Consider the following 24116-nt stretch of genomic DNA (forward strand, 5'->3'; position numbering starts at 1 on the left):
GGGTGCATGGGAGTTTGCCCAACCAGTCTACATGTGCTTTGTGGACTTGGAGAAGGCATTCGACCGTGTCCCTCGGGAAGTCCTGTGGGGAGTGCTCAGAGAGCATGGGGTATCGGACTGTCTTATTGTGGCGGTCCGCTCCCTGTACGATCAGTGCCAGAGCTTGGTCCGCATTGCCGGCAGTAAGTCGAACACATTTCCAGTGAGGGTTGGACTCCGCCAAGGCTGTCCTTTGTCACCGATTCTGTTCATAGCTTTTATGGACAGAATTTCTAGGCGCAGTCAAGGCGTTAAGGGGTTCCGGTTTGGTGACCGCAGGATTAGGTCTCTGCTTTTTGCAGATGATGTGGTCCTGATGGCTTCATCTGACCGGGATCTTCAGCTCTCGCTGGATCGGTTCGCAGACGAGTGTGAAGTGACCGGAATGAGAATCAGCACCTCCAAGTCCGAGTCCATGGTTCTCGCCCGGAAAAGGGTGGAATGCCATCTCCGGGTTGGGGAGGAGACCCTGCCCCAAGTGGAGGAGTTCAAGTACCTAGGAGTCTTGTTCACGAGTGGGGGAAGAGTGGATTGTGAGATCGACAGGCGGATCGGTGCGGCGTCTTCAGTAATGCGGACACTGTACCGATCCGTTGTGGTGAAGAAGGAGCTGAGCCGGAAGGCAAAGCTCTCAATTTACCGGTCGATCTACGTTCCTATCCTCACCTATGGTCATGAGCTTTGGGTCATGACCTAAAAGTTAAGATCACGGGTACAAGCGGCCGAAATGAGTTTCCTCCGCCGTGTGGCGGGGCTCTCCCTTAGAGATAGGGTGAGAAGCTCTGTCATCCGGGAGGAACTCAAAGTAAAGCCGCTGCTCCTCCACATCGAGAGGAGCCAGATGAGGTGGTTCGGGCATCTGGTCAGGATGACACCCGAAAGCCTCCTTAGGGAGGTGTTTAGGGCACGTCCAATCGGTAGGAGGCCACGGGGAAGACCCAGGACACGTTGGGAAGACTGGCCTGGGAACGCCTCGGGATCCCCCGGGAAGAGCTGGACGAAGTGGCTGGGGAGAGGGAAGTCTGGGTTTCCCTGCTTTGGCTGTTGCCCCCGCGACCCGACCTCGGATAAGCGGAAGAAGATGGATGGATGGATGGATGGATTTCTCATATTCTTTCTGTTTCTGTAATATTGCATTATTTTCTCATAAAATTATTACTTTATACTGCAAAATGGTGACATTTGTCATATAAAATTCAGACTTTATCACTGCTAGGAAGGGATAGCAGTTCTTTTTAGAGTTGGGACACGATGGACAGATTCTGGCCAGAGAATCCTTTAATCATTTTTATTGCTAAAAGGTAGATGTGGATTTGTGTTTGTGGTCCAAACAAATAGAAAAGAGGACAATTACAACCCGATTATAAACACATTAATGTGCAACAATATACATGCATGTGCACATAATACCATATAAAAGTGTGCATAATAACAACATAGATCATGGGTGTCAAACTCTGGCCCGCGGGCCCGTGTAATTTCTTTTGGCCCTTGAGGTAATATCAAATTAACATTAAAGCTGGCCCGCCGGTATTATACAGCGGCGGTGTCGCTGTAACACCCAATTCACCGCTAATACTTATACTTGCCAACCCTCCTAATTTTCCGGGAGACTCCCGAATTTCACTGTCCCTGCCCCGGGGCAACCATTCTCCTGATTTCCACCCGGACAACAATATTGGGGGTGTGCCTTAGGCACTGCCTTTAGCGCCCTCTACAACCTGTCATCCCGTCCCCTTTTCTTCCATACAAACAGCGTGCCGGCCCAGTCACATAATATATGTGGCTTCTACACACATGTAAGTAAATGCAAGGCGTACTTGGTCAACGGCCATACAGGTCACACCGAGGGTGGCCGTATAAACAACTTTAACACTGTTACAAATACCCGCCACACTGTGAACCCACACCAAACACGAATGACAAACACATTTTGTGACAACATCCACACCGCAACACAACAAAAACCCAGATCCCCCTTGCTGCAATAACTCTTCAGGGACGCTACAACATAAACCCCCCGCTACCAACAAACCCCTGTATTAGTCTGTGGAAAAAGTTAATGTTCATATTTACCTCAGAAGGCTGCGAATAGAAAAGAGGCATTCATTTTTTTATTAAAATTTTATTTTAAATGTCATTGATGTTTTTTTGTTTGTTTTTTGAAAGTTGATTTTGCACTATTAAGTTATATAAGCCTTGCTTGTTCCATAGGGATCAATAAAGTACTTTCTACTCTATCAATAAAATACTTTCTATTCTATTCTATTTTATTCTATTCTATTCTATTCGGTGTTAAAGCAAATCAGTGTAGCAAACTGAGCAATAATTATTGATATTTTATTATTATTATAATTATTTGAAACTCGATTTTGCATGTCACTATAAAGTTATGTAAGCCTTGCTTGTTCAATATTCAATCCAAAACTTGTTTGGGTCCCTATTAAAAGGTTAATTTATTGGTGGACGGCGTGGCGCAGTGGGAGAGTGGCCGTGCACAACCCGAGGGTCACTGGTTCAAATCCCACCTAGAACCAACCTCGTCACGTCCGTTGTGTCCTGAGCAAGACACTTCACCCTTGCTCCTGATGGGTGCTGGTTGGCGCCTTGCATGGCAGCTCCCTCCATCAGTGTGTGAATGTGTGTGTGAATGGGTAAATGTGGAAGTAGTGTCAAAGCGCTTTGAGTACCTTGAAGGTAGAAAAGCGCTATACAAGTACAACCCATTTATCATTTAACCTTGACCCGCGTCTTTGTTCTGTTTAAAATTTTGGCCCACTCTGTATTTGAGTTTGACACCCCTGACATAGATACTGTACTTTATGCATGAACTTCAACAAGTTCTAAGCTTCAGAGCCATAAATGGCGATTATGTTGTCTATGTCACCATCTAGAGGCCAAAGAACGCAGTTGCAATGACGTTAAATAAACTGAGCGTGAATGGAAACGCTGTCAACGAGACTAATTATCTCTCGATTGACCCAAAAACACCCGAACTTAGCATAAATGTACCAAACATGTGCATTCAGTTCAAATGCTGTGATAATATAAGACAAAACTTACTTTTCGTGGTCAACGCACACAAGACAGGCTGCCACCATTGATTGAAACCAGCTGTTCTGACCAAGTGATTTAAAGGGGAAATGACGTCACAGATTGACCTATCAACTTTAAGGCACAGGAACATTACACAACTGGTTATCGGCACTCCGTAGGCTTTCCTACATCACAATGTTGCTCATTTGTTGTTGTTCTGGTAAAATAGTGAGATTTTTGTTGTGAAATGATACCAAGGTAAAATTCTGATTATTATAATATTGCCAAAATGTTTACGTTTCCTTACAAAATGGTGACTTTTGTCGATTAAAATTACGACTCTTTTCATAAAATTGCCAACATTTTAAGCTTTTCTTGTAAAATTGCAACTGCTATTTAGTAAAATTCCAACTTTTATTACACAAATGTTCAGTTTTTCTTTTACAATTTTGACTCACGTTGAGTAAAATTGCGACCTTTATTCTTATACTGCCTAAATTCTAAGTTTTTCTTGTGAAGTTGTGACCTTTTTCTTGTGAAATTCGAACTCATTTTTCACTACAAGCTTTTTTATATTTGCATAGTATGTATATATTATTCATGTTGTAAATACACATCTTTATATATCTAGAAAGGCTGCTCCTAAAGACGGAGGCATTTTTCTCAGCTCTCAAGACGGTAACAAATTAACACACCACCCCAACTACAACATCCCACCACCCAAACTAAAACAACACACCACCCCAACTACAACATCCCTGCCATAAACACACCACCCCAACCCAACTACAACACACCACCCCAACTACATCCCTGCCATAAACACACCACCCCAAATACAACATCCCACCACCCCAACTACAACACACCACCCCAACTACAACATCCCACCACCCCAACTACAACACACCACCCCAACTACAACATCCCTGCCATAAACACACCACCCCAACTACAACCCACCAACCCAACTACAACACACCACTCCAACTACAACATCCCTGCCATAAACACACCACCCCAACTACAACACCCCAACTACAACATCCCTGCCATAAACACACCACCCCAACTACAACATCCCTGCCATAAACACACCACCCCAACTACAACATCCCTGCCCTAAACACACCACCCCAACTACAACCCACCAACCCAACTACAACACACCACCCCAACTACAACATCCCCGCCATTAACACACCACCCCAACTACAACATCCCTGCCATAAACACACCACCCCAACTACAACACACCACCCCAACTACAACATCCCTGCCATAAACACACCACCCCAACTACAACATCCCTGCCATAAACACACCACCCCAACTACAACACACCACCCCAACTACAACATCCCTGCTATAAACACACCACCCCAACTACAACCCACCACCCCAACTACAACATCCCTGCCATAAACACACCACCCCAACTACAACAACACACCACCCCAACTACAACATCCCTGCCATAAACACACCACCCCAACTACAACCCACCACCCCAACTACAACATCCCACCACTCAAACTACAACATCCCTGTCATAAACACACCACCCCAACTACAACAACACCACCACAACTACAACATCCCACCACCCCCAACTACAACATCCCTGCCCTAAACACACCACCCCAACTACAACCCACCAACCCAACTACAACACACCACCCCAACTACAACATCCCCGCCATAAACACACCACCCCAACTACAACATCCGACCACCCCAACTACAACCCACCACCCCAACTACAACATCCCTGCCATAAACACACCACCCCAACTACAACAACACACCTCCCCAACTACAACATCCCTGCCATAAACACACCATCCCAACTACAACATCCCTGCCATAAACACACCACCCCAACTACAACCCACCACCCCAACTACAACAACACACCACCCCAACTACAACATCCCACCACTCAAACTACAACATCCCTGTCATAAACACACCACCCCAACTACAACAACACCACCACAACTACAACATCCCACCACCCCCAACTACAACATCCCTGCCCTAAACACACCACCCCAACTACAACCCACCAACCCAACTACAACACACCACCCCAACTACAACATCCCCGCCATAAACACACCACCCCAACTACAACATCCCTGCCATAAACACACCACCCCAACTACAACACACCACCCCAACTACAACATCCCTGCCATAAACACACCACCCCAACTACAACCCACCACCCCAACTACAACACACCACCCCAACTACAACATCCCTGCTATAAACACACCACCCCAACTACAACCCACCACCCCAACTACAACATCCCTGCCATAAACACACCACCCCAACTACAACAACCCACCACCCCAACTACAACATCCCTGCCATAAACAGACCACCCCTACTACAACACACCAGCCCAACTACAACATCCCTGCCATAAACACACCACCCCAACTACAACATCCCTGCCATAAACACACCACCCCAACTACAACCCACCACCCCAACTACAACATCCCTGCCATAAACACACCACCCCAACTACAACACACCACCCCAACTACAACATCCCTGCTATAAACACACCACCCCAACTACAACCCACCACCCCAACTACAACATCCCTGCCATAAACACACCACCCCAACTACAACACACACACACCACCCCAACTACAACAGCCCTGCCATAAACACACCACCCCAACTACAACATCCCTGCCATAAACACACCACCCCAACTACAACCCACCACCCCAACTACAACATCCCTGCCATAAACACACCACCCCTACTACAACACACCACCCCAACTACAACATCCCTGCCATAAACACACCACCCCAACTACAACCCACCACCCCAACTACAACATCCCTGCCATAAACACACCACCCCAACTACAACAACACACCACCCCAACTACAACATCCCTGCCATAAACACACCATCCCAACTACAACAACACACCACCCCAACTACAACATCCCTGCCATAAACCCACCACCCCAACTACAACACACCACCCCAACTACAACAACACACCACCCCAACTACAACATCCCTGCCATAAACACACCACCCCAACTACAACAACACACCACCCCAACTACAACATCCCTGCCATAAACCCACCACCCCAACTACAACACACCACCCCAACTACAACATCCCACCACTCAAACTACAACATCCCTGTCATAAACACACCACCCCAACTACAACAACACCACCACCACAACTACAACATCCCACCACCCCCAACTACAACATCCCTGCCCTAAACACACCACCCCAACTACAACCCAGCAACCCAACTACAACACACCACCCCAACTACAACATCCCTGCCATAAACACACCACCCCAACTACAACAACACACCACCCCAACTACAACATCCCTGCCATAAACACACCATCCCAACTACAACATCCCTGCCATAAACACACCACCCCAACTACAACATCCCACCACTCAAACTACAACATCCCTGTCATAAACACACCACCCCAACTACAACAACACCACCACAACTACAACATCCCACCACCCCCAACTACAACATCCCTGCCCTAAACACACCACCCCAACTACAACCCACCAACCCAACTACAACACACCACCCCAACTACAACATCCCCACCATAAACACACCACCCCAACTACAACATCCCACCACCCCAACTACAACATCCCTGCCATAAACACACCACCCCAACTACAACATCCCTGCCATAAACACACCACCCCAACTACAACCCACCACCCCAACTACAACATCCCTGCCATAAACACACCACCCCAACTACAACACACCACCCCAACTACAACATCCCTGCTATAAACACACCACCCCAACTACAACCCACCACCCCAACTACAACATCCCTGCCATAAACACACCACCCCAACTACAACACACCACCCCAACTACAACATCCCTGCCATAAACACACCACCCCAACTACAACATCCCTGCCATAAACACACCACCCCAACTACAACCCACCACCCCAACTACAACATCCCTGCCATAAACACACCACCCCTACTACAACACACCACCCCAACTACAACATCCCTGCCATAAACACACCACCCCAACTACAACATCCCTGCCATAAACACACCACCCCAACTACAACAACACACCACCCCAACTACAACATCCCAGCCATAAACACACCATCCCAACTACAACATCCCTGCCATAAACCCACCACCCCAACTACAACCCACCACCCCAACTACAACACACCACCCCAACTACAACATCCCACCACTCAAACTACAACATCCCTGTCATAAACACACCACCCCAACTACAACAACACCACCACAACTAAACCATCCCACCACCCCCAACTACAACATCCCTGCCCTAAACACACCACCCCAACTACAACCCACCAACCCAACTACAACACACCACCCCAACTACAACATCCCCGCCATAAACACACCACCCCAACTACAACATCCCACCACCCCAACTACAACCCACCACCCCAACTACAACATCCCTGCCATAAACACACCACCCCAACTACAACAACACACCACCCCAACTACAACATCCCTGCCATAAACACACCATCCCAACTACAACATCCCTGCCATAAACACACCACCCCAACTACAACAACACACCACCCCAACTACAACATCCCACCACTCAAACTACAACATCCCTGTCATAAACACACCACCCCAACTACAACAACACCACCACAACTACAACATCCCACCACCCCCAACTACAACATCCCTGCCCTAAACACACCACCCCAACTACAACCCACCAACCCAACTACAACACACCACCCCAACTACAACATCCCCGCCATAAACACACCACCCCAACTACAACATCCCACCACCCCAACTACAACATCCCTGCCATAAACACACCACCCCAACTACAACCCACCACCCCAACTACAACATCCCTGCCATAAACACACCACCCCAACTACAACATCCCAGCCATAAACACACCACCCCAACTACAACACACCACCCCAACTACAACATCCCTGCCATAAACACACCACCCCAACTACAACATCCCTGCCATAAACACACCACCCCTATTACAACACACCACCACTACTACAACACACCACCCCAACTACAACATCCCCGCCATAAACACACCACCCCAACTACAACATCCCTGCCATAAACACACCACCCCAACTACAACAACACACCACCCCAACTACAACATCCCTGCCATAAACACACCATCCCAACTACAACATCCCTGCCATAAACACACCACCCCAACTACAACCCACCACCCCAACTACAACAACACACCACCCCAACTACAACATCCCACCACTCAAACTACAACATCCCTGTCATAAACACACCACCCCAACTACAACAACACCACCACAACTACAACATCCCACCACCCCCAACTACAACATCCCTGCCCTAAACACACCACCCCAACTACAACCCACCAACCCAACTACAACACACCACCCCAACTACAACATCCCTGCCATAAACACACCACCCCAACTACAACAACACACCACCCCAACTACAACATCCCTGCCATAAACACACCATCCCAACTACAACATCCCTGCCATAAACACACCACCCCAACTACAACCCACCACCCCAACTACAACAACACACCACCCCAACTACAACATCCCACCACTCAAACTACAACATCCCTGTCATAAACACACCACCCCAACTACAACAACACCACCACAACTACAACATCCCACCACCCCCAACTACAACATCCCTGCCCCAAACACACCACCCCAACTACAACCCACCAACCCAACTACAACACACCACCCCAACTACAACATCCCCGCCATAAACACACCACCCCAACTACAACATCCCACCACCCCAACTACAACATCCCTGCCATAAACACACCACCCCAACTACAACACACCACCCCAACTACAACATCCCTGCCATAAACACACCACCCCAACTACAACCCACCACCCCAACTACAACATCCCTGCCATAAACACACCACCCCAACTACAACATCCCTGCTATAAACACACCACCCCAACTACAACATCCCTTCTATAAACACACCACCCCAACTACAACATCCCTGCCATAAACACACCACCCCATCTACAACAACACACCACCCCAACTACAACATCCCTGCCATAAACACACCACCCCAACTACAACATCCCTGCCATAAACACACCACCCCAACTACAACCCACCACCCCAACTACAACATCCCACCACTCAAACTACAACATCCCTGTCATAAACACACCACCACAACTACAACATCCCACCACCCCCAACTACAACAACACACCACCAGAACTACAACAACACACCACTCCAACTACAACACACCACCCCAACTTTTGGACTAACCTTTGGTTTACTTCTCCCTTTTCCCATTTTATAAATTTGGAGTAATCCGTTGTTCCCTTGAGAGACGAACTTATAAGGACTACTTTTGTCTTTGTTGTAAGATAGTGGTTAATTTATATTATCGTGGAGGTGTCTTGAATAATTCTTCCACAATAACCCACTATTTACTTCTCACAACTTTAATATGGAGTGATAGCCTGATGGCAATTACTTCCACACACTTTCACACTTTTCAGTATATTGATTGGCGGAAATTTAAATTTTTTCATTGTGGACTCCGACGCCCCCCAGATTATTGTTTTTCACGGACAAAATTTCAGTTTTCTGAAAAGACTATTTAAGGTCTGCGTTTTGGACTCCGTCGTCCTTCAGGATATTGTGCACAGATTTTTCAAGTCATTGTGGGCTTTGCCGCCCTCCAGTATGTTTGTTTATGGCTACGGACGTTTCAGTTTTCGTGGTCCCGTTTACCTTCAGTATATTGGCCTCTTCAGTTTTAGAATTTAAATTTTTAGCTTATTTCCAATGTTGAAAACCCGGAATTTTTATAATTATTATAATGATATTTTTATTATTATTATATATATGTTTTTCCCTTTGCAAGCTCCGTCACCCGTCTTATTGGCCTTTGTACCTGTTAGTGCCTAGGATTTACAGGGTTTGTATATGCGTCGTAACCCTTAGTTACACGCTTTTTCCATGCGTCGTAACCCTTAGTTACAAACTTTTTCTATTCGTCGTAACCCTTCGTTACACGCTCTTTCTTCGTAATTTAAAACGTACTCACTGAACTCTGCGTTCCTTCCTTTTGTCCACGGTGTTCCGTCAGTCGTCCAATTCCAGCCAAAATGAAGAAACGCAGTTCCTCAATCAGGATTTGGATGCAATGGTCTCTGGTTTCACTCACTCTTGCTGGAATCGTCAGACGTGTTGGAATCCGGCTCGAAGGACCAAGAAGATGTCAGGTTCTAACACTGATGACATCTATTAAACAAGACAAAAAGGCAAAGAATCAAACCGAGACAGAATTAAATTTGGACTCTGATCCGAGGAGAGACATGGTCTCTGTACACCTTGCACAGTTCCTGCACCAAGCTCCGCCCCCAGACCGTTCTCCTCGTTCTTGATTTGATTTTCACCCCCCTTCTTCCCACAGCTGCTTCCTCATGGAAGAGGGTCGTGATCAGCTTTGCCTTCGGTTCCCGAACACTTCAAAGAAAGTCCCATAAAATAGAACAAAGAAAGAGTTCGTAAAAATACTTGAAAGGGTTCCTGTGGAAGTTGGGCAGATTCTGCCATCTGTCCACCTGGAAGTCCAGCATTCTTCTTGGGAAGCTCCAGCCTTTTTTCTTCTCGTCAGGAAGACAATGTAATACAAGGTTTTATTTGATAATTTACACAGAATTTTTCCGACACTGTCAGTGAGTACATTTGTCATGACGACCACTGTCGGCGTGTACATTTGTCATGACGACCACTGTCGGCGTGTACATTTGTCATCACGACCACTGTCGGCGTGTACATTTGTCATGACGACCACTGTCGGCGTGTACATTTGTCATGACGACCACTGTCGGTGTGTACATTTGTCATGACGACCACTGTCGGCGTGTACATTTGTCATGACGACCACTGTCGGCATGTACTTTGTCATGACGACCACTGTCGGCGTGTACATTTGTCATGACGACCACTGTCGGTGTGTACATTTGTCATGACGACCACTGTCGGTGTGTACATTTGTCATGACGACCACTGTCGGTGTGTACATTTGTCATGACGACCACTGTCGGTGTGTACATTTGTCATGACGACCACTGTCGGTGTGTACATTTGTCTTGACGACCACTGTCGGCGTGTACATTTGTCATGACGACCACTGTCTGTGTGTACATTTGTCATGACAACATTTCATCACATCTTTACCTTCAGCATGCTTCCTTCCTTCAGCAGGTGTCATAATGAACAAGACAGACCTTCATTTTCCCTCAGCGACCGACGGGGGCAAAAGTGTCACACGAACCCTGCGTGAGAAATCAGCGAGAGAAGAAGAAAGGACTTTGCATCGTTCAATCGAATGAGGGCGGGGCGTGGTCATGCCTGGTCTGCGCTAGGCTTTCTTAACTGGCATACAGACCCAAGTGAGAAACCAGACCTTTGTTTGCAGCCCTGACCCTATAGTTAAGAAGCAGTGACTTACAGCACAAGGCATGGACATAGGTTAAGTCAAAGCTCCTTTATTAAAGAAACAAAGCCAGCACTCAACACTTCCTACAGGAAAATAAGACATTTTCCTCTTGAAAATATTCATAGCCAGCTCGAACACTTGTTGATATTTCATTTCTGGCCTGACACTTGAAGAATAGACATTGAAGCTGAGAGAACAGAAAGCTAACAAAATATTAATAATAATAAAAAAAAGCTAAATAGTGAACAGTTAAAGATACAGTGATACAGAAAAATCTAAAACTATGCAATCTTTTTTTCCAGGACACTTGATTATTGTTTAGTACTGGGAATACTCTTTGCTGTCTAGTTTGGCAACGATTCGCTCCAGTTGTCGTTTAGCTTCACATTGTGGGAAGTTGCCCATTTCGTAGTACTGGGGGGCGATCTTCACCAGCCTGGAACACAAGACACAAGACTGTGAGACCAGGCTGAACCTTGGACTCCGACATGTTTCCCACAGGACTCACCACTCTGGTTTGATGTCTGTGCAAGTGCGGATGTAGTTTTTGGTGGTGAGGACAAACTCGTTGTAGAGGACCCATTCAGGCTTGTGGTCCAGGACTGTAGATGGGTGCAGCTGGACCACCTGGTTGTCTTTGACCGTCAGGTAATGACCCGTGCGCTCCAGATGAGCCACCTGCACAGGAGGACCCACATAGAGCACTTTTGTACGAAAGTAGGATACATCCTTCACACACGCAAACACGTGTATGTTTTATGGTAAAGTAGACGGTAATAAGCACCGCTTTCCCTCCATGAGAAGAACCACCTTTTAAGATTTGAAATGACTCTCATTGTCAATAATTCTCCCCAAACAAATGATCTTACACAGCATTTATTTGGGTTCTTGTGAGAATTATTTTTCTGTCTGCTCAGCTGCGTTCAAGTGGCTTTTCTATGGCATCACATTAGTGCCAAAAAATCCAAGCGCATAAAAACTGTTATCGCGCGCTGATTCTTCACTTCGCGCACAACACCCTTTTGCGCGCGTGTGGTGCCTTAGCGCGCGCGTGCGGTGCCTATATGTGCGCGCTTCGTCTCGGTCTGGCACCTCTCCTCGCGCTCTCATGTTTGTTTTGGCACTTTGGGGGCGGGAACGGTTGGACGGCCCTTTCTTTCTGATTGGCTCTGAGCGCTGTCAGTCAATGGCAACATGGCAGCCATCTTACCTCAGGCAGCTGGCTAAGCCCAGTACATAGTTGTCAAGGAACATGTACTACTTAAATAACCATAACTTGCTCAATTTTCAACTCATTTCCAAACTGTTTGAATTCTTATAAATGTCAGGTTTTCATGGGGCTATCATGGCTGAACAAGTAAGTCTTACACTATTATCTCTCAGATTTAATTTGCCTAATGTATGGAGCTACCTTTTTTTGTTTGTTTTTTTAAATACATATTTTTAACTCTGCCATCTGTACTGATCTGGGCTGATATCTAATTTTCCATAGTTTGAGTTGTTTGCAGAAACGTAAATACTTTTTATAGTAATATTAAAACCATATTACTTAATTGTAGTGATAACCTGTCATTGGCCCTGTGATGAGTTAGCGACTTGTCATGGGTGTACCCCGCCTTCCGCCCGATTGTAGCTGAGATAGGCGCCAGCGCCCCCCGCGACCCCAAAAGGGAATAAGCGGTAGAAAATGGATGGATGGATGGATAACCTGTCATTCGTTATTCTACTAAAATAGTAATTGCAATCATAACATCAATAGTTAGGCCCATATGCTAATCATGTGGTCCTGATATGAAGTATGGATAGATAAATGGGTTCGGGTAGACTCTGGTGTAAACTTAAAGTAGATAGAGGAAAGAAAAGTAATAGTCCCCCATTGTGGCATACATTCAATATTTACATATACAAATATTAGATAAATAAAAGTATTTTTTAAAACAGACAAGGGGGAAAAAAAACATTTGAAAATATAGTTTCCATCATTGACTGACATCTGTGGACTGGTTGTATGTGTATGAAAATAGAGATATCTTAAAACTTCATTAACTATGTGATGTTCTCTCAACAGATGAGACATTACCTTCTTCAAAAACTTTTAGATAAAATTGGCATTTTCCACAACTCCACTAAATTTGGACTTTTTAGAATTTGTTTGTCGACAAGAGCTGTATTATTTTGATACATACTGACGATGACCCGCCCTACTATACTTCTGATTGGCCCTCAGCTATTTTCACCTGACCAATCAGAAAGGAGGGGCCGTGTAAGAATAAACGCCCACAAAGTGCCAAAACGAAGACGGCGCGCGCGCACATTGGCACGGCGCGTATGCAAAAAGGCGCCACACGCACGCAAAAGGGTGTCGCGTGCGCACGAAGTGGAGAATCAGCGGGCGATAACAGTTTTTATGCGCTTGGATTTTTGGCACTAATGTGACGCCATACTTTACTTTGCTTCTAGCGCTGGTCGCCTACGCAAGTGGTTCTCAACCTTTTTTCAGTGATGTACCCCCTGGGAACATTATTTTCATTCAAGTACCTCCTAATCAGAGCAAAGCATTATTGGTGGAAAAAAAAAGAGATAAAGAAGTAAAATACACCACTATGTCATCAGTTTCTGATTTATTAAATTGTATAAAAGTGCAAAATATTGCTCATTTGTAGTGGTCTTTCTTGAACTATTTAGGAAAAAAAGATATAAAAATATGTAAAAAACTTGTTGAAAAATAAACAAGTGATTCAATTCTAAATAAAGATTTCTACACATAGAAGTAATCATCAACTTAAAGTGCCCTCTTTGGGGATTGTAATAGATATCCATCTGGATTCATTAACTTCATTCTAAACATTTTTTCACAAAAAAATAAATCTTTATCATCAATATTTATGGAACATGTCCACAAAAAAATATATGTCAACACTGAATATTACATTGTTGGATTTGTTTTCACACTTTATGAACTTACATTCATATTTTTTTGACTTATTATTTGATAAATATATTTATAAAGGATTTTTGAATTGTTGCTATTTTTCAATAAGTATATTTATAAAGGATTTTTGAATTGTTGCTATTTTCCAATAAATAAATTTGTAACGGGTTTTTGAATTGTTGCTATTTTTAAAACATTTTTAAAAAATCTGACGTACCCCTTGGCATACCTTCAAGTACCCCCAGGGGTACGCGTACCCCCCATTTGAGAACCACTGGCGGACAGTACGTCTCCTCTCCTCACCTGGCCATTTTGGTTTTATTTTTTTTTACTCCAGTTTTTGTCCCTCTTTCCTGGCATCTTCTCATTTTGTAAGTTTTCGCTACTGCAGCGATCAACTAGACCAGCCTTGCTATGCAACACGAGTTTCATATTACGTGACTCATTGGAATAATAAGATGGACGTGAAGACCACAGAAAAGATCTCTGCCAAAAAGGCCAACTTTGTGTAAATATTTGGACTTATTATATAAGTAAAGGCAGCAGCTCACACATTCTCATACTTTCAGTATCATACAGGAAGTGATGTCAGCCATCTTGAAAAATGTCTCAACCGTAATCTACGTGAAAGAGCCCGGAATAGTTTTTATTTAAATGTTCACAATATTTCAGGGTTCCACACGAGGGAACCAAAAAAGCATTAAATCCATCCATCCGTTTTCTACTGCTTTTCTCTTTTGGGGCTGCGGTGGGTGCTGGAGCCTATCTCAGCTGAATTCGGGCGGAAGGCGGGTACACCCTGGACAAGTCTCCACCTCATCGCAGGGCCAACACAGATAGACAGACAACATTCACACACTAGGGACCATTTAGTGTTGCCAATCAACCTAACCCCAGGTGCATGTGTTTGGATGTGGGAGGGGCCTATCCCCAGGTGCAAGTCTTTGGAGGGGGGAAGAAGCCGGAGTCCATACATTTTTATAAATCGCTCTAAAAGATGGCAAGTTATTGTCCATCCATCCATCCATCTTCTTCCGCTTATCTGAGGTCGGGTCGCGGGGGTAACAGCCTAAGCAGGGAAACCCAGACTTCCCTCTCCCCAGCCACTTTGTCCAGCTCTTCCCAGGGGATCCCGAGGTGTTCCCAGGCCAGCCGGGAGACAGTCTTCCCAACGTGTCCTGGGTCTTCCCCGTGGCCTCCTACCGGTTGGACGTGCCCTAAACACCTCCCTAGGGAGGCGTTCGGGTGGCATCCTGACCAGATGCCCGAACCACCTCATCTGGCTCCTCTCGATGTGGAGGAGCAGCGGCTTTACTTTGAGTTCCTCCCGGATGGCAGAGCTTCTCACCCTATCTCTAAGGGAGAGCCCCGCCACACGGCGGAGGAAACTCTTTTCGGCCGCTTGTACCCATGATCTTATCCTTTCGGTCATGACCCAAAGCTCATGACCATAGGTGAGGATGGGAACATAGATCGAACGGTAAATTGAGAGCTTTGCCTTCCGGCTCAGCTCCTTCTTCACCACAACGGATCGGTACAACGTCCGCATTACTGAAGACGCCGCACCGATCCGCCTGTCGATCTCACGATCCACTCTTCCTTCACTCGTGAACAAGACTCCTAGGTACTTGAACTCCTCCACTTGGGGCAGGGTCTCCTCCCCAACCCGGAGATGGCATTCCACCCTTTTCCGGACGAGAACCATGGACCCGGACTTGGAGGTGCTGATTCTCATTCCGGTCGCTTCACACTTGGCTGCAAACGGATCCAGTGAGAGCTGAAGATCCCGGTCAGATGAAGCCATCAGGATCACATCATCTGCAAAAAGCAGAGACCTAATCCTGCGGTCACCAAACCGGAACCCCTCAACGCAAGTTATTGTGATGTAGAGAAATCCCATATTTCAACACATTTTCCCAGGAGCTGTTCTATATTTTGAAAAACAAATGTGCATGCTTCTCTCAGACACACGCCATAAAGGTGTTTGAAGTTTTTGCAAAATTAGCGCTGTATAAAACATTTATGTCACTACTGGTCTGATGTTTACTGAAAAATAACATTAAGAAAAAACCTTTAAGCCTTGACGTTTACTATTCCACTTGAAATAACTTTTACTGCAATATATGAATATTTGACTACTAATGGGTGGCTCCGTAGCACCGACCTGCATGAAGAAGCCGGTGCAGAGCGCCCTGCGGATGTTGATGTAGTAATCCCGACTGGTGAACTCAGTGCTCCTGCGGGGCAGGTTGAAGCGGTCCATGATCCTGGACAACTGCTGCCGCACGTTGTCGGCGGACATCAGCGAGCGGTAGTTGACAAAGTTGTCATAGCACCACTGGGTGGCCTCGTGGTCTGCGGAGACAAACAGCGTTTAGCCGACACTTGCCAGGACGTCGCTGTGGTGCGTCGGCCGTGCTCACTTTGCTTGAAGGCGTGGTAAACGTTGAGGAACGTCAGGTGGTCGCCGTCGATGTGGGCGAACCTCATCTTGGACTCATCCGCTGCCTTCTTGGCCTCCGTGGGACGCACAAAACACTGTGGGACTAAACAAGGTTGGTATGGGCCCCAACAAAGCCGCCCACAGGGATGAGTCAAGCATTCACAGAACAACGGAGACAAGCTGCTAAGTTGCTAAGGTGCGTGACGGCACCGCCACTCTTAGCTTGTAGAGGGTGAGGTTGTCCTTAAGTATTCCCAAACATTTACAGCACAGTGGAACCTCCAGTCACCATCTCTAAAAGCATTTTAGGATTAAAGCCACACTTGAGTGTTCTTTCAGAGTGCAATTATAACCATAAACAGAATGTCTCGTGACACAGGAAGGCTGCCTAATACAATGTGAGATACAATGAAATATTATTTATTAACTACTAGGGGTGTAACGGTACGTGTAGTTGTATTGAACCATTTCGGTACGGTACGGGGTGTACCGTACGAGTTTCTAAGCTAAAGTCTTAACAAGCTGCTTTGCTTCTTCTGCCAGCATTGTCCCACCCACACAACCATCTGATTGGTTACATTTATAGCAGTAACAGCCAATAAGCAGTGCGTATTCAGAGCACATGTAGTCAATGCTTCAGCATCGACCAGATAGGTGTTTAGCATGTAAGCATAAGGCAGCGTACTCTCCCCAAATGATAATAAACACCTCCCAGTCAACTACTAGAAACATCACTATGAGCCCGTTGACCTTCTAGAAACTTAAACTGCAGCTCAGCTCGCTCGCAGTTCTGGCTTGATGTGAAGGTTAATTAGCTTTTAGCGTAACATTAGCTCATTTTGCGGTGTGTGTGTGTGTTTTACGGACAGAAAGGCAGGGTTTCCCACACATTCATTTATTTGTGGCGGCCCGCCACGAAAGAATTACAGCCGCCACAAATAAATAAATAAAAAATAAATAAAAATATTGTATTTATTTATTTATTTTTTCGGCTTTTGACTCGCTCGACCGCTCATAAAAGCAATGGGAATCTGTCTGTGAATGGAGCTTGTAGTTACATACTCTCTAAGGTTCTCATAGTCATTATTGTCACAGACGTCCCACTGGATCATTATTGTCACCGATGTCCCACTGGGTGTGAGTTTTCCTTGCCCTTATGTGGGCCTACCGAGGATGTCGTGGTGGTTTGTGCAGCCCTTTGAGACACTAGTGATTTAGGGCTATATAAGTAAACATTGATTGATTGATTGATTGATATTATATAAATATGTAAATATTATATAAATATGTACATAAAGTGTTGTAATTATATTCCAACTCCGCGTTCTTCTTGGTCATCGCCGCTGCCCCCCCACATCAGACCCCCCACCACCCCCGCCACCAGACTACACCACCGCAAAAAGATGCCTGACCTGTGGGAAACACTGGAAAAGCCTTGAATGGTAGGGTCCCTGCTATCACATGTTGATAAAAATATAACATTTACATAGTAAAAATCAACTACGGGCTTCCCAAATGCTGTGATAAATTAAGCATGATGAGTGGACTTGAAACAGTTTAATGTGGCACTTTTTATATGTAGAAGAAAAGTTTTGTCATTTTATTTAATCTGAGCAACAATTTGAGGCAGTTTAATGTGGATTAACGTGAGCAGAATTACTATAAGATTCCCAATGTTAAAAGGATAAAGCCATTGTTTACAAATCTGGTAAATAAATAACCAAAAAATTAATATTTTGTTGTTTTCTTACTCTACCGAAAATGAACCGAACCGTGACCTCTAAACCGAGGTACATACCGAACCGAAATTTTTGTGTACCGTTACACCCCTATTAACTACACACATTTATTTGGCCAAGGAGAGGATTGCGTAGATAGCATGTTGATAGTGTCTTCTTTTTTAAAAGAATGCAGGTTTACTTCCGTTTCCTCACACACACCAGGTGGTGGTGGTGGTGGTGGTGGTGGTGTGGTCAAAATGACATCATGATGCATTTGATTGGCAATGATGCATTTATTTTTTTTCAAAATGTGTTATGTATATTTAAAACAAAACTTGTTATTAGGCAATAATAACATGTTTTCTTATATTATCAGAATGATGTTTATCAAGTATGTTTAACACACAAGGATTTGACTTGGTAGACGGTGCCCTCTTTGTTCAATGCAATTTCAATTGTTGTTGCTTATTGTAAAATATATTCTGTTCTCTCTGAATGTTGCAATTTAGTTTGCCTAACATGTAAACAGTCTTTTGAATTATAAACAAACGGAGTTTTGATGCCATTTATCTCCACAATGACGTAACTAAGCCAACTAAGGATAGTACATTATATAAACACATAAAGTGCATATGCATGTAGGAATCACATAAATTATTCATAGTTTGGAATAAACTGAAAAAAGAAATAAAGTTATGCAAGATGAAGTTTGCGCTCCAATGACACTAGCTTAATGCTAACGTACAACGGGCAAGCCCATTGACAGGCTAACCAAAATTAGCATTGCCAATCACAAAAAACAGATATATACAATCCTTCACACTAACTTTCATAACTACGGACATTTTACAGTCTCTCATGAACCGAACATGCATATATTTGGAATGTGGGAGGTGATTGGAGTACCACACACGCACGGGTACAACATGCACGTCAAACAGAGGTTTAAAGACGCACGTCGCGTAAAGTTGGACGTTATTGTCGGGAGTTACGTCAAAAGATTTAGGCTTGTTTACACAGGCCTAAACAAGAATGCATTAACTAGCTTTACACAGTTGGCAATGGGACTTTACCTGTACAGGTAAACAAGCCTGGAACAAATCATTCCACTTTTATTATTTATGATGTTTGACTTTAGACCACATATGGCCCATGAAAGCCTGGAAATAAAATGCGTCTATAAAGTACTTTATCCTTTTTTTTTTTTTAAACAGAAAAAATGACATGTACTGCCTGCAACTGTATATTTTCTAAACGTTACTATCTGATAGGAGTGTAATGGTATGTGTATTTGTATTGAACCGTTTCGGTACGGGTGTTTCGGTTCAATGCGGAGGAGTACCGAACGAGTTTCCAGACGGACATATTAAGTAGCGTAAACAATACTCAAAATGCCGGACATTTGAGGCATTTAAGAAACTCCGCCCTGACAGCTTCGCAAAAGAGGACATGTCCGGTGAAAAAGAGGACGTATGGTCAGTCTATCCTAGCCCGGTTGCTGCTAGCATGCTAGCAAAAGAGGACATGTCCGGTGCTAGCAGCAATTGGGCTAGGATAGACTGACCATACGTCCTCTTTTCACCAGACATGTCCTCTGTCAGGGCGGAGTTTCTTAAATGCCTCAAATGTCCGACATTTTGAGTTATGGTTGCGTGTATTAATGTACGTTCAGGGTTAAGAAGGGGTTAAAAACAAAACAAATTGTGCGTGCAGCTGCAGCATTGGTGAGGGAGGAGCAGAGAGCAAGAGAGTTATGATAAACGCGCATGCGTCTCCAGGCTCTGCTTTTAGCCATTGTTTTATCAGATTTAATTTTTTATTGTCTATAGCAGGGGTGTCAAAAGTTTGCCCTGGAGGCCATTTGCGGCCCACGGCTAATGTTTTAAAGGCCCACGGCACATTCTAAAAATACTATTAAAATAAACAAAAACATAACAGAAGTGAAATAAAAAAGCTTGAAGGTTAAATGTCATTTAGAAAAAGTTGCAATGTTGACTAATAAAACAAAGCTGTTTTTTTTCTTTCAAACTGTCATTGCTCAAAACGTAATATTGAATCAAAATCAATGTTATTATGAATTAATGTCCTAGCCAAGGTTCCCATTACTTCACATCAAATAATCCACTAAGAAAAATATTTTTGGTGGAGGATTTTGCAAACTTGGTAAATAAATAAAAAAAAAATGATAATTTTGTTGTTTTCTTACTGTACTGAAAATGAACCGAACCGTGACCTCTAAACCGAGATGCATACCGAACCGAAATTTTTGTGTACCGTTACACCGCTACTATCTGATAATGCAAAAAATAAAAATTCCAATTTTGTTGGGGGGTTAAAAAACGAATACAAAAACATCTGCCTGATTCACGATTTTATAGCAAGTTATTCATCAAAGTATACGCTATAAAAATATATGACTGGCAGCTCAGTCACTAAAATGTTACCGTAAAAAACAGGTATCGTTTTTCACTTCACAGAAATATGCTGTAAAAAAATTTATTTAATTTTACCGCAAAATCTGGATGTTTACACTGCACATCAAAAAAAAAAAATTATGCAATATTATCTTGAAATGAATCCCTATCATTGACACCACTGCTTTAGACGTTCCACTGTATTGAGCAGGCTATAAAAACTGCTAATCCATGTCCTGACTCCCAAACTTTGTATTCAAAAACCCTTTGGCTTTAGATATTTACGGTCTAGTTTGGACAATATGCAGCATTGCAGCATCCTGCGCTTTGTGTCCAATGTTTTGTTTTTTCAAATCCAATTGAAATCTATTGGAATTATACAATGAAAACAATTCTTAAATGATAAATGGGTTGTACTTGTATAGCGCTTTTCTACCTTCAAGGTACTCAAAGCGCTTTGACACTACTTCCACATTTACCCATTCAGACACACATTCACACACTGATGGAGGGAGCTGCCATGCAAGGCGCTAACCAGCACCCATCAGGAGCAAGGGTGAAGTGTCTTGCTCAGAACACAACGAGGTTGGTACTAGGTGGGGATTGAACCAGGGACCCTCGGGTTGCGCACGGCCACTCTCCCACTGACCCACGTCGTCCCTCTAATTCTATTTAATGCATACGTCACTCAGGGTGTAAAACTTTTTCACTTCCTACACAATACCAATATTGGAGCCGGTTCCGATAATAATCCATGCAATATCAGCACATACTTTTACTATTTAGTAGTGTTGAAAGTTAGAAAATGAAGTGAAATTACTCAAAAGGTAGGTATGAAAAACAAAGCTTTTAACAGATTTATGATTTTGAAGTGGAGTGCTATATTTGCTTTTTTGATGACGCCTCGTGGTCACAGTAATTCATTATTGAATTAATCGCATAACGCAATAAGTTGAAAGATACGAACACGTTTGTTACTGGATACTTTGGAGTAGGCTTCTGCCTTGGAGACTATGTAAGTAATATGCACAATTATTGTATTCTTATTTATTTGGACAAATGTGTTTTAGAACGCAATATTGTTTAATTAAGAACACTTATGCACGTGTGCTTCGCTGTTGTGTAGCTGCTAGCTCCTCGTAGCCTTTAGCCTAAAACAGTGTTTTTCAACTTTTTTTCAGCCAAGTCTCAAAAAAGGCTCATTGAAAAAATGCGGAGGCAGACCACCAGCAGAAATCATTCAGACATGAATCTCAGACGATAAAAAGTCGTTGTCGCAAATGTTGGATATGACTTTAAAGCATAACAAGCATGCATGACTATAGCTCTTGTCTCAAAGTAGGTGTACTGTCACCACCTGTCACATCACACCGTCACTTATTTAAATTTCTTTGGTTGTGCTCCTGTTTATAGTTTTTTAGTACTTGTCTTGCGCTCCCATTTTGGTGGCTTTTCCTGTTTTTTGGTATTTTCCTGTAGGAGTTTAATTTCTTCCCTGAACTCTATTCCCCACACATGCTTTGTTTAGCAATCAAAAATATCTAAATTGCTATCTTTTTTGTGGGGACATTGTTTGTTGATTGTCATGTCATGTACGGATGTACTTTGTGGACGCCGTCCGCTCCTCACGCTGTAAGTCTTTGCTGTCGTCCAGCATTCTGTTTTTGTTTACTTTGTAGCCAGTTTAATTTTAGTTTTGTTTTCCATAGCCATCCAAAAGCTTCAATGCGTTTTTTAGGGGCACTCGCCTGTTTTTTTGTTTTAAGCATTGGATACGTTTACAAAGCAATTAGCTACCTGCTGCCACCTACTGATATGGAAGAGTATAACACGGTTACTCTGCAGAGCTCTAGACAGCACCGACAATCAACAACACATCATTTGCAGACTAGAATCACTGGTGCATAAAATATTTTTAACCCAAATAGGTGAAATTACATAATCTCCCTCTGCACACCAGACTGTATCTCCGTGCCTCGGAACAGTGGTTAAAAAACACTGGCCTAAATGTTTACCTTTTGTAAATGACTTGACTAAAATACAAGAATCCAACTTGCGTGCTAGTTGGAGGACAACCAGATTTTAAGCATAAGCCAAGACACAGCAAAATTGCTTGTATCGGAGCTTATATCAGGGATTTTAGATGCAAACCGATACCATCGAATACTTGTTTTTTTTGTTGCCATCGGACCCATATCAATATCGGATCAGGACACCCCTAATGAAAATATTATACCGGGGATTACATGACATACTTGGTGATCAGGGTGCATAAAAAAAGCTAAACCGACAACATTCAGTTCTATGTTTTGAATATTTAACAGTCTTGCTCCCATGAAGTTTTGAGGCCCTTTGTGAATAGATGAGGATTCATCGGGGAGTCGTGTCAGCCCAGTCCTGAGCATTACCTGACAGCATGGCAGTAATGGAAAGGATCTCGTTGGAGCAGTTGAACTCGCAGCTGGCGATGACCATCTTGGCCAGTTGGGGGTCCAGAGGGAACTCCGCCATCATGGAGCCCAGCTCAGTCAAGTCGCCGTCGTCGTTGAGCGCGGCCAAGTAATTGAGCAGCTCCAAGGCTCTCATCAAGGTTTCGGGCGCTGCGAGGAGATGGCGGACATTAGTGAGCTCTTTCTACTGGTTAAACATGGCGGACTCACCTGGTGGATCCATGAAGTCAAAGTGCACGAGGTCGTCGATGCCCAGCTTTTTCAGCTGCAGGACCACTGACCCCAAGTTGGAACGCAGGATTTCCGGATAGGTGTTATCCTGATAAAGGGACGGGGCTAGAGTAAATATGGTCCAAGAAGGACGAAGACAGTCTGGAAACCATCAATGCACTGAGCTCACCTGCATCTCCGTTTTATAAGCTTTTTCTGTATAAAGGCGGAAACATTTGCCCGGTCGGGTCCTGCCAGCTCGCCCCGCCCTCTGCTGGGCAGACG

General features: G+C 44.3%; 1 protein-coding gene across 2 annotated transcripts in view; it reads right to left on the bottom strand.

The window, feature by feature from the left end:
- Positions 1–11694: 11694 nt before the first annotated feature.
- LOC133538894 (ATP-dependent RNA helicase DHX15) overlaps positions 11695–24116 on the bottom strand; it is a 27595-nt gene continuing 15173 nt past the window's right edge. For both annotated transcript variants that reach the window (XM_061880780.1, XM_061880779.1), the window contains exons 8-14: positions 24022–24116; positions 23832–23940; positions 23580–23771; positions 17017–17139; positions 16758–16948; positions 12170–12339; positions 11695–12097 (exon numbers count right to left, since the gene is read on the bottom strand). The exon at positions 24022–24116 is cut by the window's right edge and continues 55 nt beyond it. In XM_061880780.1, coding sequence (XP_061736764.1) covers positions 11980–12097; positions 12170–12339; positions 16758–16948; positions 17017–17139; positions 23580–23771; positions 23832–23940; positions 24022–24116 — 998 coding nt within the window. In that variant the 3' untranslated portion in view covers positions 11695–11979. The remainder of the gene's footprint in view (positions 12098–12169; positions 12340–16757; positions 16949–17016; positions 17140–23579; positions 23772–23831; positions 23941–24021) is intronic.

This window comes from Nerophis ophidion, linkage group LG20 (genome assembly GCF_033978795.1).
Source record: "Nerophis ophidion isolate RoL-2023_Sa linkage group LG20, RoL_Noph_v1.0, whole genome shotgun sequence".
Taxonomy (NCBI): Eukaryota; Metazoa; Chordata; class Actinopteri; order Syngnathiformes; family Syngnathidae; genus Nerophis; species Nerophis ophidion.